The 16,683-nt window shown below is 44.2% G+C and overlaps 1 protein-coding gene across 5 annotated transcripts in view; it reads right to left on the bottom strand.

Annotated features, from left to right (window-relative positions):
• Positions 1 to 10,600, bottom strand: part of ADGRB3 (adhesion G protein-coupled receptor B3) — a 437,944-nt gene extending 427,344 nt beyond the window's left edge. For 2 of the 5 annotated variants that reach the window (XM_083607027.1, XM_083607029.1), the window contains exons 1-2: positions 9,359 to 10,594; positions 5,932 to 6,700 (exon numbers count right to left, since the gene is read on the bottom strand). In XM_083607027.1, the coding sequence (XP_083463153.1) occupies positions 5,932 to 6,685 (754 nt within the window). In that variant the 5' untranslated portion in view covers positions 6,686 to 6,700; positions 9,359 to 10,594. Of the gene's footprint in view, positions 1 to 5,931; positions 6,701 to 9,358 lie in introns of all 5 variants that reach the window. The other 3 variants (XM_083607031.1, XM_083607028.1, XM_083607030.1) reach the window with 3 other exon arrangements.
• Between the last annotated feature and the right edge of the window lie 6,083 nt (positions 10,601 to 16,683).

Raw genomic sequence — 16,683 nt, 5'->3', positions numbered from 1 at the left:
ATCAACCAAATAATAACAAGATAAATACAGAACATAAATTACAATAGTGCATCATTCAGCATAATACTCTTAAATATTGCCATCGACAGGCCTTCCAGTTGGAATGTAGTCATGAAAGCTGAAAATAAAAAAAATTGTAACTATCCTTTAAACTAGTTTTTCATAGTAACAAACAGATCTCTTTGTTTGAACAAGTATCCATTTGCTGTGTACCCTAAGTCAATTGAAATGTGTTCAAAGCAGCTACCATTTCAAATACAGAGCTCCTTTTATGCTGGTGATATTAAACAACTTTAACAGAATAAAGCTAGAATTGGATTTGTTTACATAATGATGCTGTAGTCAGCATCAAATTTTAATAGAAGCCCTCTACGCGGGGCTGCCCTTGAAGCTGTCCCAGAAACTCCAGTGGGTACAGAATGCTGCAGCAAGGCTCCTCACGGGGTCTCTGCCATGGGAGCATATTCACCCAGTGCTTTTCAAGCTGCACTGGCTCCCGGTGGAGTACAGGATCAGATTTAAGGTACTGCTTTTGACCTTTAAAGCCCTTCACAGCCTAGGACCCTCGTACCTACGGGACCGCCTCTCCTGGTATGCCCCACGGAGAGCCTCAAGGTCCATAAATAACAACACCCTAGTGGTCCCAGGCCCTAAGGAAGTTAGATTGGCTTCAACCAGAGCCAGGGCCTTTTCAACCCTGGCTCCAGCCTGGTGGAACACTCTGCCTCATGAGACCAGGGCCCTGCAGGATCTGATTTCTTTCCGCAGGGCCTGTAAGACAGAGTTGTTCCGCCTGGCCTTTGACTTGGAGCCAGTTTGATTCCCTCCCTCCCTCTCTTTCTTTTTTCTTTTCCTTCTCCTCCTGCGATGAGGCTACATTTTAATATTTTAATGTTCCATTATTTTAATGTTGTATTTTATTTTTGTTTTTAAGTTGTAATCATTCATCTTGTTTTTATTATTGCTTGTAAGCCGCTCTGAGCCCGGCCTTGGCTGGGGAGGGTGGGGTATAAATTAAAAAATATTATTATTATTATTAATATAAAATTAGTCCTAAAGGGTGCCTAAGAGTCGCTGCCCAGCAGTCGCCACACTGCAAAAGTTTCCTGGCCTTTGCAAAACCTACCATATTTTTCTGTGTATAAGATGATATTTTTTCCTTAGAAATAATAGGCAAAAATTCCGAGTTGTCTTATACATGGATAGTAGAGGTGGGAAGGGCGACTGGTGCAGCAGGCAGCAGGAGATTGGAAGCAGCGATTGGGGGTGTGATTGGTTGCTACGGCAAGGCCTCCTGACGATTGGCTGCGGCTACGGCAATTGGACTTTGATTTATGGCAGTGGCAAGGCATGCGTGCAATCGGCTGTGGTTGTGTCAAGTGTGCAGGTGGGCTTGGGCGGCGAACGTGCAGACAATTAGTGGCAACGGTGATGCATGCAATTTTCACTGGCGGCCAGGCTGTAGAGCGATTGGCGGTGGTGACCCCCCCCCCCCAAGAAAGCTCAATAACTCTGGGCAATTTCCCCAAAAATTTAGTTGTGGTCCCCCAAAATAGGGGGGAAATATGGTATATACCATTTACAAATCCGGGAAAGAACATAGTATGGCTTCAAGCACCAGACCTGAAGTATATTGGGTCTATTCAGCTTCTATTTCGACCAGCCATGAATAACCATTTCTACTATCTTCAATAGAAATAACTAGTATATTGCATCGGTAAGGCATGTCTGTTCAACAATGGGGTCTCAAATTTCAGCAGCACCCTGTGTAACACCAAAATTTGGCACCCCTATGCCTCTTGTTTCCCATCTATCACATAGTTGCAGTGTCCTGAGGTTCCACGCCCTGTGTAACCAAACTGGTCTCGCTCCCCTAAATCTGTCTCTGTGTTCAACGTGCTGAATTGCAATCTGGATTCTTATCACAAGCACATAATAGAAACAAACCTGAAACCTGTTATTACACAGAAAGATTTGCAGCTTTCAAACTAATTTTTGGGGGGACCATATACTAGAGAGTCAGAGTTTTACTAATATATGGTATTTACATGCTGCATGAATTTGTTAAACATATTGTTGATTTACTAATCTGAAATGTAAAGTGGATTTTTTTTTAAAAAAAGAGATTAATTATGGCCTCAGTTAGCATATCAACTGAACCAAACCATAGTTTAGAGTGCTTGGGCTCCTGGAGAGTACAGTAGATGTTCACCACTGCCCCTCCCTAGTCATTTTGCTGCTGAGCTGCACCAAACTGTGCTTTGGCTTAGCATGTTGTCTGAACCCAGATTCAAGGTTTATCTCTCTTCGGACAAATCACAAGCTGCAACCATGGTTTCGCCTTTGCACAACACACTAGGCCAAGCCCCAGTTTAGTGTAGTGCAGCAGGAAAACAACCATGGAGGACAAAAATGACCACAACCTCTGATCTGGGAGCTCACACATTTGCTTGTTCATTCTAAGCCATTGTTTGGCTTAACATTACATGCAAATGAGAGCTATGCTTGTTTATTTCTGCTTTTATTGCTGTTTCTTACCTGCTTTTAATCTTGTTGAAGAAACAGATGTGACATAATTTTGGAAAATAAACTAAATTAACTACACACACACACACGTAGACTTAACCTTAAGGCAATGATTTTACTTCTTTGAAATGTTTATTTTTTATTGTAGAGTTCTCAAATTCCTTTGAACTCTTAAAAACAGAGTACGGAGCTAGACACCTTTTTCACAAGAAGTTGAATTTGATAGTTGATTAAATACAGTCAGCTTTAATGTATTAAAGTTTCACTGATAAACTTGAAAAACACAGAAGTATGAAAATGTATTTTGCATCAAGATCTAACACCATATAAAAGAAAACCTATCCCCTACAGTGAAAGAGATAGAAATAATATTTTATGTTCTAGAAAAGAACAGGAAATCTTTATTTTTATGTTAATATTATATGTTTGCTAATGTCATGAGAATATTATTAATGACAAATAGGAGTCAGTGCAAATAAAATATAAGTGAAATTTAAAGTGAAATACATTCTCTGCATGGTCCATGACTTTCATGTTTTAAAACACGCTAATAAAATTCAGTTTTCACTTACTGTCCCTGTCTATTCTGCTTGGTACATTACCACAAGCACTGAGTCATAATTTCCGCCTACATTTTTTTAAAAAAATTAGGTAGAAACATGTATTTGGTAAATATAATTATCACCCACACATGTCTTCATTTCCTAAGCATCCCGTGGCTTAACTGGAATGGATGTTGAGAGAAGCACGTACAACAAGAGGAATGGCATCTCTTTTGCAATTAAAATTTAATTGCTCCCCAAATACAGCAGCTGAGAAATGACACTATAAATGCTCTTGCTGCATGGCCTCTGCATTCAGTGAATAACTGCTCCATCCAAAGCTCTGTGGGAATCATAAGCCCCAATTTGCCAAAGTGTGCTAGCTGTCAGACTAGCCTAGAACATTCAGGTCTGACTTCCTCTGGTATATGAGCATCTAGGTTGCCAGATGCTCCACTTTGAAGGAAGCTCCCCTTTGCCTTGCTCCTAAATATGACAGCTTGATAGATTATCATGGGTGCACATACTGTGTCCCATAGGATAGGTGTCAGAAACATCACGTTTAACTCTGTGGAATTCTTAGCAATAAAACACAAGGAGGTGAGAAAGCAATAATCTATACTTAGCAGCCTCTTCTACACTATGGAATTCCAAACAGTACTGCGCCCCAGTGTTTGTGCCTTTTTCTGGGGAAACCACTAAGACCAGCATTTGTGGGAACTTCTATTGTGTGCCAGCAAAGTATCTGGGCACTGGCATTAGTCATATTCTCCCATCAATCCCAGGACTATCTTGATGCATCCATCACAAACACAACCAGCAAGCTCTGTAAATCCATCCACCTACCCTCCTTCAATTGTGTTAACAGCAAACTGCCCCACAGCTGCTGCTCTTCTACAAAGCTGGTCATTGGGGACTTGGGCGGGTGGAGGGAAGAAATGCTTGCCCCAACCCCACCCCCTTGCCAGCAAGAATGGGTTAAAGCCCACAACAGCTCCCAATAACAATTACAGCCTTCAGATGCTAATGGGTTCCCATGTCTCTCAGACACTTTCTTCGGTTTAATTGTCTTAATAGTCAGCTTCAAGCATCACTATTGGGGGGGGGGGATTTCTTCTTCTAAGGGACATTAATTAGTTTTAAATGATGTTAAATACCATCCCTGCCGTTACAAGGGCTTCTATGGGATCTTTACAAGGAACAAGCAGTTGAGTAATTTAAAATCACTTTGTTGTCTTTATCCCCAGCTGCAGACTGAATATGGAGAAACACTGACCTGAAGGAAATCAACGTCAAGCCTTGCTCCCTTACTACTTTACCCTGCCACCCCTTCCCCCGATCTCCTCCTTGCAACCTTCATCCTCCTTTAGCTTAAAGGGAGTTGAGCTGCTCTCCCCCTGCCCCCATCCCTTAGGAGTATCCTTGGCAGCTCAGCAGTTTGAGCAGCTTCAGCTTTTCTTCTCCCACACCACTCAGCCTTGGCTGCCCTTAAAGAAAATCCTCACAGAACAACGTGTCAATTTTGCATTCCTTCACAAAGGCAACTTCTATTAGGGAGACTGGGAGCTTGGCTCTGCCTCCCCATAGACAGAGAGCTTTGTGACCATGTAGGAACCAGGGAGAGAGAAAACATTTCCTGCATTAAAATGCAACCTTCTCCAGCACAGGGACTACGTTAGGGAATGTCAGCCTATCTAACTAGATCATTTTGAATTTTAATCACACACATCAAGTGTTTTCTGTATTTATAGCTTAGTTCAATGATGTTTCTCCATTTGGTTGCCTCCATTCACATCATTTTCTGTAGCTTTCTGACCCTGGTGCTTGTTTCCTTAAGATTTTACTACAGCCACATTCTCTCCTTTTTTTTTTTTGCACCTGTCCATGATCAGCCACGGTACAAAGGCATGCAGAAAGAAGTTATTGACAGCACAATCCTATACGCAAAAGTTAAGTCCCATTGAGTTCAATGGGGCTTACTCCTGTGTAAGTGTGTATACAATTGTAGCCTGAATGAATTTCTAAGTGTCTCTTAGAAATGTATTGATAATAGTCTCAAGATCTTTCATAGGTCTTTAAATAGTTGCTTCTTCTTAACATAGCTTGCTGCTTAGTTATTTAATTAAAATGCAATCTCCAAATCATTCATATTTCTTTTTGAGACTATGGCTTCTTCTGGAATGTCTCTTGCCTAGAGATTTTTTTTTTTTAAGTAGCAGCTGGCCTCCTTGTGGACTTCTCTAAATACCATGAAGAGATGTGGATGTCTCCAGTTTGTGTGCTTCCTAAAGTCTGATCTTACAAATCCTTATTGAAGCTCCATAATGGATGCTCCCTTATTTCAGAATACCTTGAAACAGATCTCACAAGGTGCCTTATGATTATTCCCCACCCTTGGCCTCTGGGATTCTGGCCAACCTGGATCTTTGGAACTTTGTTCAGGTTACCCATATGCCTTTGGAAATATCTTCCTTGCAAAGCCAAAGCAACAGGATCACAGGTGAATAAGCATATGGTAGCTGGGTGGTTGCAGTGAGAAGATAATAACTTGGCTTCCCAACCTGTCACAATTATTCTTAGCAGGTCTGAAAACAAAACCAGAAGTCCTCAATAAAATATGAGCACTCTTTAATGGAAATAATAATAAAAAACCCTGCACTTTTCTATCAGATTAAATAAGAAAAATTAAATCCTCCCTCTTGGAAGGAATCCAGAGGATGACTGTCTGTGGACCTTCAGATATCCTTTCATGCAGGCAGCTGGTGTGGAGTGCAACTCTGACAGACATATATATATATATATCAGTTGAATTAAAAACAAGAAAGGGCTGTAGGACAGCTGAGCCTTCTTGAAGAGCACCTACCTTCCTTCGGTGGTCGCTTGGCTTCCCTGGTGAGATTGCAGACCTGGGTGGTTTGCAGCTCCTGTGTGAGGCAGCCTTCCGTCTGCTCATTAAGGGGCAGCACTACATTATTGAGCAACACCAGGGAGTGGTCATCTCCCCCCCATTCTCCCAAGTGCTGAGGGCAGGTGCATTTTGTATACATGATCCCACAGGACTCTGTTCTCCCATTCTCAGATTTCAAGCAGCTCTCCAGCCAAGTGCATAATACGTGACAACCAAACTGGCTTGGGCTCACCTTGTTCAACACCAAAAATTCAAAGAAAGACTTTTGATCATCTTCCTTTTTGTATAATCCTATGAAATCGAAGGGGTAGACCCGGCGAATCTGAATGAAATTCTTATCGTACTGCAGAAATACAAAAGCATTCTTGGAATCACAGAGTTGCATTATAGAATGGTTATTCTTTAAGAGATCCTTAATTTTCTCATGGGAAAAATGATCGAACTGATAAGCCAACAGTGAAAAGTTAGAGCAGCTGAAGTCCTTTTTGGAAAATTTCAGGTAAATACTATATTTGGTTGGATCTGGGTTTTCCAGCGTCCAAGTGCAGTTTGTAAAGTTTTTGGGAAACATTTCGCTTACAGAATACGATCCATAAATGACCCCCTTCACCAGCGTTGAACACCAGAAGTCTTGGGCAGCATTAAATCCAAACATAACCAGTAGATAGGTGGAAAATATATAAATCAGCAAATTACGAACAGCCTTCATCCTATGTCATTTGGCCTGTAGGAAAGGAGAGGAAAGAAAAATGCAGGTCGGATGCTTCATGCAATGAAAATTAAACTCCTTCCAAAATTTCAGCCAGCTGTTTTCAATATTTCAGTTAGAATGTGCGTATATTTTTCCTCTAAAGGAGGACTTCTTCGCCTTCTTTTTTATTTTTCTTTAAAAAAGAGAATTATAATACAAGGAGATTTTGGATGCTGTGTGAACAGTGCCACCATGTGGCCAGTTTAGCTGTCAAATTCTCCATATCCAAATTTTCAAAAATAACATTTGCTACATTATTAATTGGAATGCCTCCTCCTGCTTAAAACATAGACAGTTTGGCAGCACATGACTCTCAACCCCAAATTAGGGTTCAATGGTCTTTGTCTGATAGATCACAAGAGGAACAGTAATTGAGTTTTAAGCTAAGGAGCCTTTCTATATAACATTTTCATATACTGCCAGAGGAGGGGGATTGGGAGCAGCTGTTGTTACACAATGTATTTTCTATTATGTTTTAGAAATAATTGTGGTGAAGTAGAGTCATGATTTTTAAAATGCACAAATTATTATTTGCTACAGATGGGGTACTATCTCCCATATGGCTGCATGCCTGGTTATATTAAGATTTCATTTAAAAAGGAAACTCGGGAGGACATATCAAGATTGAGAAACACTGAAATATTGAAAGTGTTATCTTCAAAGGGAATATAGCAGGTTAGACAGCAATAACTTTTTGCTAGCTATCAGCAGAACTAAAATTTAGAAATCTGAATGCTACAATTTCTGTGTGATATACCCTCTTAGGATACACAAAGTCGATCTATAATATTTCACCCAAGATGGAGCTAGGCAGCATTTCTGTGCTAGAACTTCCCTCTGAAGCAGACCTGGATTATATGTCCTGGTTGTTCCTTGCCCTCTGTTGCTAACAGTTGTGTTTTCAAAATGTGTTGGTTAATGAAATCTACTGTCACTATTTCTCCTTATCAGCACCCTTTCCAAATATAGTAGTTATATTAGTCCTCTACCTGCAATCTTTACTTGCTCTTCTCTATAATACAGGTGTAACTAAAGGAAGTGAGTCTTGGGTACATTTAACCACCTACGGAATAAATGCCATATAGCCCATTTTCAGCATTAATATTTATGAAGTTGTTTAGCCCTTAACAATTCTAGTTCTCTTTGTAAGTGGTAGCTGATAAAAGTGACATTGAGGTAATGTTTTAGTTGGCAACACTAACCTCTTCCATTGTTTGTCTGGAGGCAAACATAAAGAGTTACTGAGTTTTTGACACAGTCTCCCCTCTCTCTAGCCTTTTCATCTTCTCTCCGAATGACCAGGCATCTCCCACCCCCAATTGCGTAATGCTGAACAAATCGGAGGATTCAGTTCCCTCAAAGAGATTTTGTGCTTCCCAGATTATAAATTGCAGGCTCTGAACACTGAGAAGAGAAAAACAGCAGTGACTCTCTTTAAATGTGTAGTTTTAAAGAGAGAGAGCTTTCGGGAGGGGTAGAGGTATAGTTGTGGAAATCCGCCCCCCCATTACCCAAACCATTAGATTTTTTCTCTTTGCTGTACATCACAAGCAAATGGCTTCTTTGCAAAACACACACACACAACCACAACCACAGACTTGATAGGCCATTTCAAGGCTGCGAAGTGAACTTGCTATGGGTAAACACTGCAAATAATCATCTACTCTTTACAAATGTTGCTGGAGCACTTTACAGGCATTGCAGTTGTGCGCAGCATTGTTCAGGAGGGTCTAGGCACTGAAAGACAATTTAGCAGTAGAGCACTAAATTAGGAATTCCATCAGTGTGAGAAGAGCTGCCTCAAAATCTGAAGGGAATGTATTTGGTTTAAGATAATAAATGTCTGAGGAGGGCATGGGTGTGGGGGCGCGGGGGGGGGGACAGCCAGGTAAGATTTTTTAAATACTATGGTCTGCAGTGCTAGGCTGCTTCCTATATAAAAAAACAGCATTTTGGCTTTTGCCCTCCTTCCTTTTCTTCTGAACAGGAAAGAGGCGATCCTCTGTCAACTACACAGGGCTCTCTTTTGGGTACACTGGAGAGGAGAGGATTTTGGGTGACGATGCAGCAAATGCCAACGACGAGAAGTTCATTTTCTAAGCAGGAGGCTCCGATGGAGGTTTTTTGGAGGTGAAGGGTGATATCTACTTTAGGGGAGGGGGGGAAACAAAACTGTCCCCAAAAGATCTAAGACTGCTCGTCGAAATCTTTCCCACCGAAAAGCATCCTCGTCTTTTCCCACCCTCCTCGGTGACACTGTAGTTTAATCGAACCTAGACGGCGCCATCACTCCACGGATCTGCTCCGCCACGGAAGACCCACACACAGACTTCCCTTAAACTTCCTATTAACCTCAGGATCCCCCGCTTCCCTCTTCCTTGCGAGAAAATCACCCCGATCGTGCGCTAGACCTCCCTGGGTCGAGCGGGAGGGCAGCCAATGCCTTGCCCAGTCGCCGAGGAGACTTCGCCAACTTTTTTTCCAGGGGCGAGGAGGGAGCACTTGCGCGGAGGGGTCCCGCCAGGTGGTGCGTCGTGTCTCTCTCCCACCCCCACCCACCCACCTCCCACGGCTCCTGTCTCTCCTTCAGCCCCGAGCTCCCTCTCCTCCCCTCTCCCGCCCCAGCCTTACCTTCCACTCCGAAAGCAGGCAGGCTATTTCTCTAAGAAGACCCCACCGCCACAGGCACACGTCCCAAAAGCAGGCATGGAGAGGTTCCCCTTCGGGCGGAAGCGCCGTTGCCCATTTTCCTCAGCGCGCATTCAAAAAACCAAAAGCCGAAGAAGAAGAAGAAGAAGAGGGCTGCTGAGGGGGAGGGAGAGAAGGGGAAGGGAAGGGAGTGAGAAAAAAAAAAAAAAAACCCGCAGCAGAGAGAGGGGGAGGGAGGCTCAGCACGGCCAAAGGATGGCTTCCCTCAGATCCACCAAATCCAACCACATATAAAAAGAAGGGGGAGGGCAGCCAAAGCCCCCGACCAGAGACTGCAGGAAAGAAGGGCGGGGGGCGGGTTGCAATGGACTTGGCTGGAAAGCAGAGGTTTTCTTGTGTTGTTTCACTTGGGAATAAAGTGTCTCAACCCAACAGCGGAGACAGACCCGGCGAAGGAGATGAGCCCAGAAAGCAAACTCAGAGAGATCCGGCTGCCCTATTGCAGATTTGTTGGCGGGCTTTGGCTCTTGGCGGTTGTTGTCAGTCGGCTTGGTCTCGTTCTCTTTTTGCCGTCTTCCTCTTCTTCCTCCTCCTCCTCCTCTCCCTCCCTCCGGCTCTCAAGTACCTGAGGGAAGGACAGCGGCTGAGGTGGAGAGGTATGGCTGTACAATCTCTCCCTCGCAAGCTATAGCCTCGGCCGAGGATGTCGAAGAGCTTCTTCGAGCGCGGAGGGGAGAGGAAGGAGTCCGCGAGAGAGCGAAGGGAAGGCGGCGAAGCTCGGCGGGAGCGCGGGAAGAGCGAGCCACGGTGAGTGTGGGTCTGTGTGTGTGTGTGTGTGTGTGTGTGTGTGTGTGGCGTGTGCGCGCGCCCCTCTCTGTGTGAAGGAAAGAGAATGGAGATGTGTGTGAGCTCCAGTGTGCGCGTGTGCGCTTTCCCCCCTCACCCGTGTGTGTGTGTGAGGAAATGAGCGCGCGCGCGCTACTCCCTCGCGCTGTCTCCCGTGGCGAGTGCGCCCCGCGCTCGGCTGTCCGCGCGCGTTTGTGGCTCCACCACCTCGCTCCTTTCCCTCGCTCCCTCCCACCCTTCCTTTCCCTCCGCCGACCGACAGCTCAGGCTCTGGGAGCGCAAGCACCGCGCGCTCCGCTCGACGTCCTCTCCGCGCCTTTCTCCGCCGTGTGCGCGTGCGCGAGGCAGGCTTCCCTCTCGGCTCCGGCAAGTGGGCCCGGCGCGGCGGTGTGATTTCGCACGTCACAGCTACTCAACCCCAAGCACGTCTCTCCCCCCCTCCCCTCCCCACAACAAGCCGGTCTTTTTCTGCGTCTGGGAGGTTTTTCCAGCTTCAGTTCCCACACGGCTGTGGCTGGCTGCGAGCGAAACTCGGAGGCTGGGGAAGAGAAGGGGGCGCGCGCGGGAGAGAAGAGCGAGAGCGCAGCCTTTGATTTCTCTCTCTCTCTCTCTCTCTCTCTCTCTCTCTCTCTCTCTCTCTCTCTCTCTCTCTCCCTCCACCACCCTCCGCCTCCCTCCTTCCGCTCTTTGCTCCTAAAGCGTAAAGCCCTCTGTCGCAGCCCCAAGAGCTGTCAGTTCGCCACCGCGATGCAGATTTAAATGATCTGGCGCTCGGAGGGAAAACATCGCAGCTCTCAAAGTGCCGCCTTCCACTGTTGGGAACAATAGCAATTTCTTCCGCGAGGCTGCAATTAACACCTTGTTTGTTCTTTGCCCAAAATCTAGGGGGCTCTTGCTTAGGACTGTCGCGGCATTTTCATGGCTGGAGAGAGAGAGAGAGAAACTCAATCAGTCTGCAAATAGCAAGTGATAGTGACTTCGGAAGCCTGTGATTTCTGCTTCTTTCCCCACTCTCTCTTTTTTACCTAAGTTATCGTCTGTGGGAAGGGCGGGTGGATTTGAAGAGAGGGAATTGTTCCACTGATTTCTTGCCTGTTTTGTTCGCGGCGACAGGAATTCGCCTGCTTTAATTTCTTTGTCACGATAGGGGGACGCCTGATGGCGTAAATATGTGATCAGTTGTTGTTGTTGTTCTTATTGCTGTTGTATTTTTAAACATCTTTTATTTTTTGCGCTGGGACATGTTTAAGACTGATGGCAGAAAACGGAATGGCCATGGAAAGTAAGATTAGCCCGTCCGGAATAATTTCTGGAAAAAGGAACGCAACTGAATGACAATAGGCATGAATAGTTTTTTTTAAAAAAAATAAATAAATAAAAACACACCAATGCATCAGAACTGCACTGCAGAAGAAAGGAAAGGCAGGTCAGCTGGTGTAACTGAGCCCTGGGGTTTGTCAGTAGGGCTCAAGGAACCCAGAGGAACGCCACAAATATGTGCATGCTGTGGGGGTGTCTGTGGAACTGAGGAAAGAAGGAAAACTGCAATGAGTGGAGTTGCAAGGCACAAATATGAAGGACTGGTCTAATAGGGAGGAATGTGCATCAAGATGCAGTGTTGGTCTCCAGAGTCCAATGGCAGTCCAAGCCTGAATTATAGCCTCTGAAATGGAAACAATTTGAAAAGCAAAATGACAGCAGAATCACAGTGTCCAGAAAAAGGGTGGCTTGTGGGATGATATTGTCTAGGTGAGAATGATGGCATGGAATGATACTGTCCAGATTAAAGTGTCAGCGTAATGGCAGAGCAGATTGGTAGTGGAACGGGCATGGAGAGCAAGCTGACAGTAAAATGACAGTGTCCAGAGCACAGAGGTATAGCAGTGCCCAGCATGACACAACAAAATGGGTATTCCCAAAGTGAAACAACGTTAGGCAGGCTCGGGCACCAGTATGGCCGGGACTGGGCAGTTCTCAAAATGGAATGACATTGGAACAGGAGAGGATTAGTGAGGCTAATGGACGTAGAGTACAGCTGTTGAACAGAGAATGTTGAGGGGGGATAAGCCGGAATAATAAGCAGCTTTTGTGGAGTCAGTGCAGTCACTCAGAAGCAGCTTTGGGAAATGGGTGAACAGTGGCAAGGAGCACATTGTGGTGAGTTGAATGAGAAAGTGGACATCACTGGCAGTGCAGTAGGTGGGTTGAGTGGCAAAAGGGAGAATGCGAAGAATAATATGAATGCCAAGGGACCAGATGGAAATGAAATTAGGATGTTGAATTGAAATCATGATGCTGAGCAATGGCTAAATTGTACCGGGCAGATGGAAGGGGTGGGGGAAGGAGTCTAAAGTCAGAGCAAACATCACACAAGGTGACACTGAGGAGGACTCTAGGAATGGAAAAGATAAGTCTGCATTGGAGTGGTAAGAATGGCAATGAGGGGGCAAAGAGTGTATTGGGAATGAATTGTAGACAATGTGGTGGCTATGTAGAACCATTTTGATGGTTAGTTTGGACTAGGGAAGAAATGCATGAACTCAGTCTTGGAGAACTTTGATGGGAGATGATTGAATGACAAAGTGTGTGGGATGGAATGATAAAACAGTGAGGGATTGCTGGACAGACCCATAATGGAATAATAGAAGTGTGATGGCACAAGTAGATTGATAAGGTTGAGTATCTGAAGGAGAAGACGAAGTAGTTTGGCTACTGGTTGTGTGGCCCAAGTAGCTTGATTTTGTTGGACGAAGTAAAGGACAAGTTAATGGAAGAATGGGTGTGTGTATAAATGTGGGTGGGTTTATGCACACCCACTCAAGAATGAGGCAGAGTTGGTAGATATCCTTCACATAATGAAGTTACAAGCAGGCATAGCTGTCAATGGAAATTGTGACAGGCAGTGGTGGAAAAACCGTAACAATGACTATTGAGTCTTTCACAGGAAAGCAGGCCCTGTGGAGCACATAAGAAATACATCCTGAGATAATTACTGTGCCCATCCTTCTGTGAGTAAGTGTGTGATGCACAAAGCAATATATGGTGCGAATTCTGCCAAGAACAACACATTCTGTTACCACTTCAGTCAAAGCTGCAGAACACTGACAGACCAAAACAAAGCACATAAGAACAAAATCTAAAATGGAATTCATTAATTCTATTAGTTATATTTTTATCCATCCCTTGCTCCAGGATCTTGGTGATCTTCTTCTTCTCTGGCAATCACATGGTTTTAACAAGGAGTTAGTAAGTGACTGTGGAGGCCAATTCTCAACCCACACATCCTTCCACAGTGGGGACATTGGTTTCCTGCTGGGAGTTGATCACAGTGTGGATTTGCCAAGCGTGCCTTCCTCTTAGCACGTTTCTCCCTTGTGTCCTGAGTTCGAGTGTCTTCAAAGCCCATGACACCTTTGGTAAAGGCTGTTGTCCAATTGGAGTGCTCACAGGCAAGTGTTTCCCAATTGTCAGTGTTTATACTACATTTTAAAAAAATTGCTTTGAGACAGTCTTTAAACCTCTTTTGTTGACCACCAGCATTACACTTCCTATTTCTAAGTTTGGAATAAAGTAGTTGCTTTGGAAGACGATCAGGCATCTGCACAACATGACCAGTCCAACAAAGTTGATGTTGAAGAATCATTGCTTGAGCACTGGTGATCTTGGATCTCAGGATAGAGCATTTGTGGTCTCCCCACATTTTAACCTTCCAACAATCCTGCAAGGTAGGTGAGGTTGAGGGCATCTACTGAGCTTCATGGCTGAATAAAGTTTGAGCCCAATCTCCTTGGTTAGTGCTCAACATTATTTCCATACTCTGATCCCAGAGTATGGTATGAAGGCACATGTCATGGGCCAGCACCTTGCTGAAGTTTTTCTGAATCTCTGGATCTGATCCATGTGTGTATAAGAAACCATCTGGGTAACACGTGTATGCCACTTTGGGTTCCATGGTGGAAGAAAGGCAGGATATCAATGCATAAGAAAAACAAAAACAGCATTACTTAACCACAGCAGACCAAATGCAAACTCACATGAAGTGAGAGGATCTTTCTGAGGCCTGCTCATAACTATTGCATTAGGAACAGTAGTGCGATACCACAAAAAAATTATTCTCAATATTCCACAATTATTATATGCTGGACATTATACTTCTCCTTTGGGAGTTGGCATTGCACTGTGGTTTCTGCCATTATATCATGGACATTTCACTTGTCATGCCATTCATTGGCCATGGCCAACCTTTCTTTCTCCTTCAGCCTTCTAACCTCCACTCCCCCACATGTTTCTCCTTCCCATTTCTACTTTGAATAGCTCCCTAGGCCTACTGTTGCTCTCTGAAAGTTATTTCCCCTTTCTCTGCATCGCTTTTGAAGCATGTACCGTATTTTATAAACCAGTTCAAACTTGTTATTTGTTTTCTATTTCTTATTTCCTTTCAATGATCATGCAGATGTATCCATTACTAGAAATGGGCATTCGGCCATCTATAATTTGTTTAGAATCTCCCTGTTTACATCCTTGCATTCAGTTTATTTCAGGCTAGATATTGTTAGGCAAACAATGAAGCAAAGTTTGGGTAGGAGGGCAGGGTTGGGTGGGGGGAACAGTATGTAAATATCTTGAAATTTAACAGCTTTTTGTTGAAGTTCAACAAACATTTTCCCCACTCTGCTGCTCTCTGTTGTTGCTCTCTAGCTGAATTTCTCTCTCTCTCTCTCTCACTCTCTCTCTCTCTCTCTCTCTCTCTCTCTCTCTCTCTCTCCCCTCCCCCCCCCCCTGTGTGTGTTGAGCTATTCACCAGCCAGTGTTCTTCGATGCTGGAGGAGGAAAGTGCATTGTAATTAAAGGTGGAGAAGTACATTGCTTTCTAACAAACACCACTCACTTAGCATGGGAATTGTTTTGTGGCACACACACAAACCTCTGCTAAATCCTGCAAAGGGAAGAGAACATTTAGAGAGGGCTTTGCTAAATCTGGCAATGTCACTCACTTCAAAGTTCATTTGGTTAGCTGCAGGATGCATTTTTTGCTGATTGAAATTATGTCGGGGAAATATGCATTAACATTCCAGAGAGCGTGCAAGCCAATTATTTTTGTAATCATAAAGGTTTGGATTTTTAAAAAGGAGATTTTATTGTTGCAATTACACACTGCGTGAATTCTGATCTGTAGTGTTACTGATCATAACCACTTTTGACCCAAGGAACTAAATATGAGAACATTTATCATGTTTCCTCACTAGACATTATTTTGGGGTTACAAAAGTTGTAGGAGTCCAGCTGTATTGTTGCCCAGAAGAAGCCATAAATAAATAAAATAAATAAAATAAAAAAACCAGAACATCAACAAAGCCTACAACACTCCTAGCACACTGCCAAGCATTCCTCTGTTTCTTCCCATATTTAAAAGAGAGGGCGATATAACCCCTCTCAGAAAGGGAGGGATCTCAGGATAGTTTACTCCTTGTACTATTATCAGGACAAAAGTGGTACAAAGTGTTTTGCAACCACACTGGGCAATTAAGAGGCAAGACACAAAGGCTGAGTAAACAGACATATATATTTATCCAACTCCAAACAGATCTGCATATAGGGGAACTAAGGTGTGGGATCTAGTAACCAAACTGTGGGTGAGCCAGCGGTGCCAAGGCCCCTTCCTCTATCCCCCTCCTTAAGCCCCACCTTTTAGGTCAGTAGGAAGGCCTTTCTGCTTCACCCCCTCCTGGGACCCCGCAACTCTAGACAGGTATCACCAGGTAGGTATCACAGGTTGGCCCCTAAGATGCTCCTTAACCTTGTCATTGAGGCCCACAGCCCTGAAAACAGGGCTCAGGACTACATCTTCCCATTCCAAACTGTAACTAACTCATAACTTCCCGCACCTACCTGCCAATATGGCTAATTAATCTATTTAGTGACTATCTGCCACTAAGTGCACCCAACAGCACATCAGAACAGAGCAGGTAAAACAACCCTGTCAGCAAGACCAATCAGGTGACAAGCAAAATATTCCTACTCGGCCCCTCAGAAGGCAATGAGCTGCTGTTTGCAGTGCCTCTAGGTGGGCAGGTGAGTAGCGTGCCAAATGAAGAGGCAAAGAGAGAGGCAGGTGTAAATAACCCCCTCTCACACTCCAGTGACAGCACAACATGCACCTACATGCTAAAGCCGCTTACCAGGGCCCTCCATTCCCTCAGTGGTCACAAAAGCTGCCCACTACCGCAGGTGTGAAAGGTGTGAGATGCCTTGAAAAGAAAAGAAAACCCCTTTTTGTGTTTGTTTCTGTTGTTTTCCCAATCTGTTGTTGTTGTTGCTGCTTCTTCTGTGTCATTTTGAAAACAGAAGAAACCACTGGGCATTCTCCCTTGGAGTAGTTTTCCCAGGCAATTAGAGATTACATTGTGAATGTGATGATGTCACAACAATACGTAGCTGATTAGATTGCACTGCATGATGAC

Source organism: Podarcis filfolensis (assembly GCF_964270895.1).
Source record: "Podarcis filfolensis genome assembly, chromosome: 3".
Taxonomy (NCBI): Eukaryota; Metazoa; Chordata; class Lepidosauria; order Squamata; family Lacertidae; genus Podarcis; species Podarcis filfolensis.
This window is presented reverse-complemented; position numbering and strand designations above follow the sequence as displayed.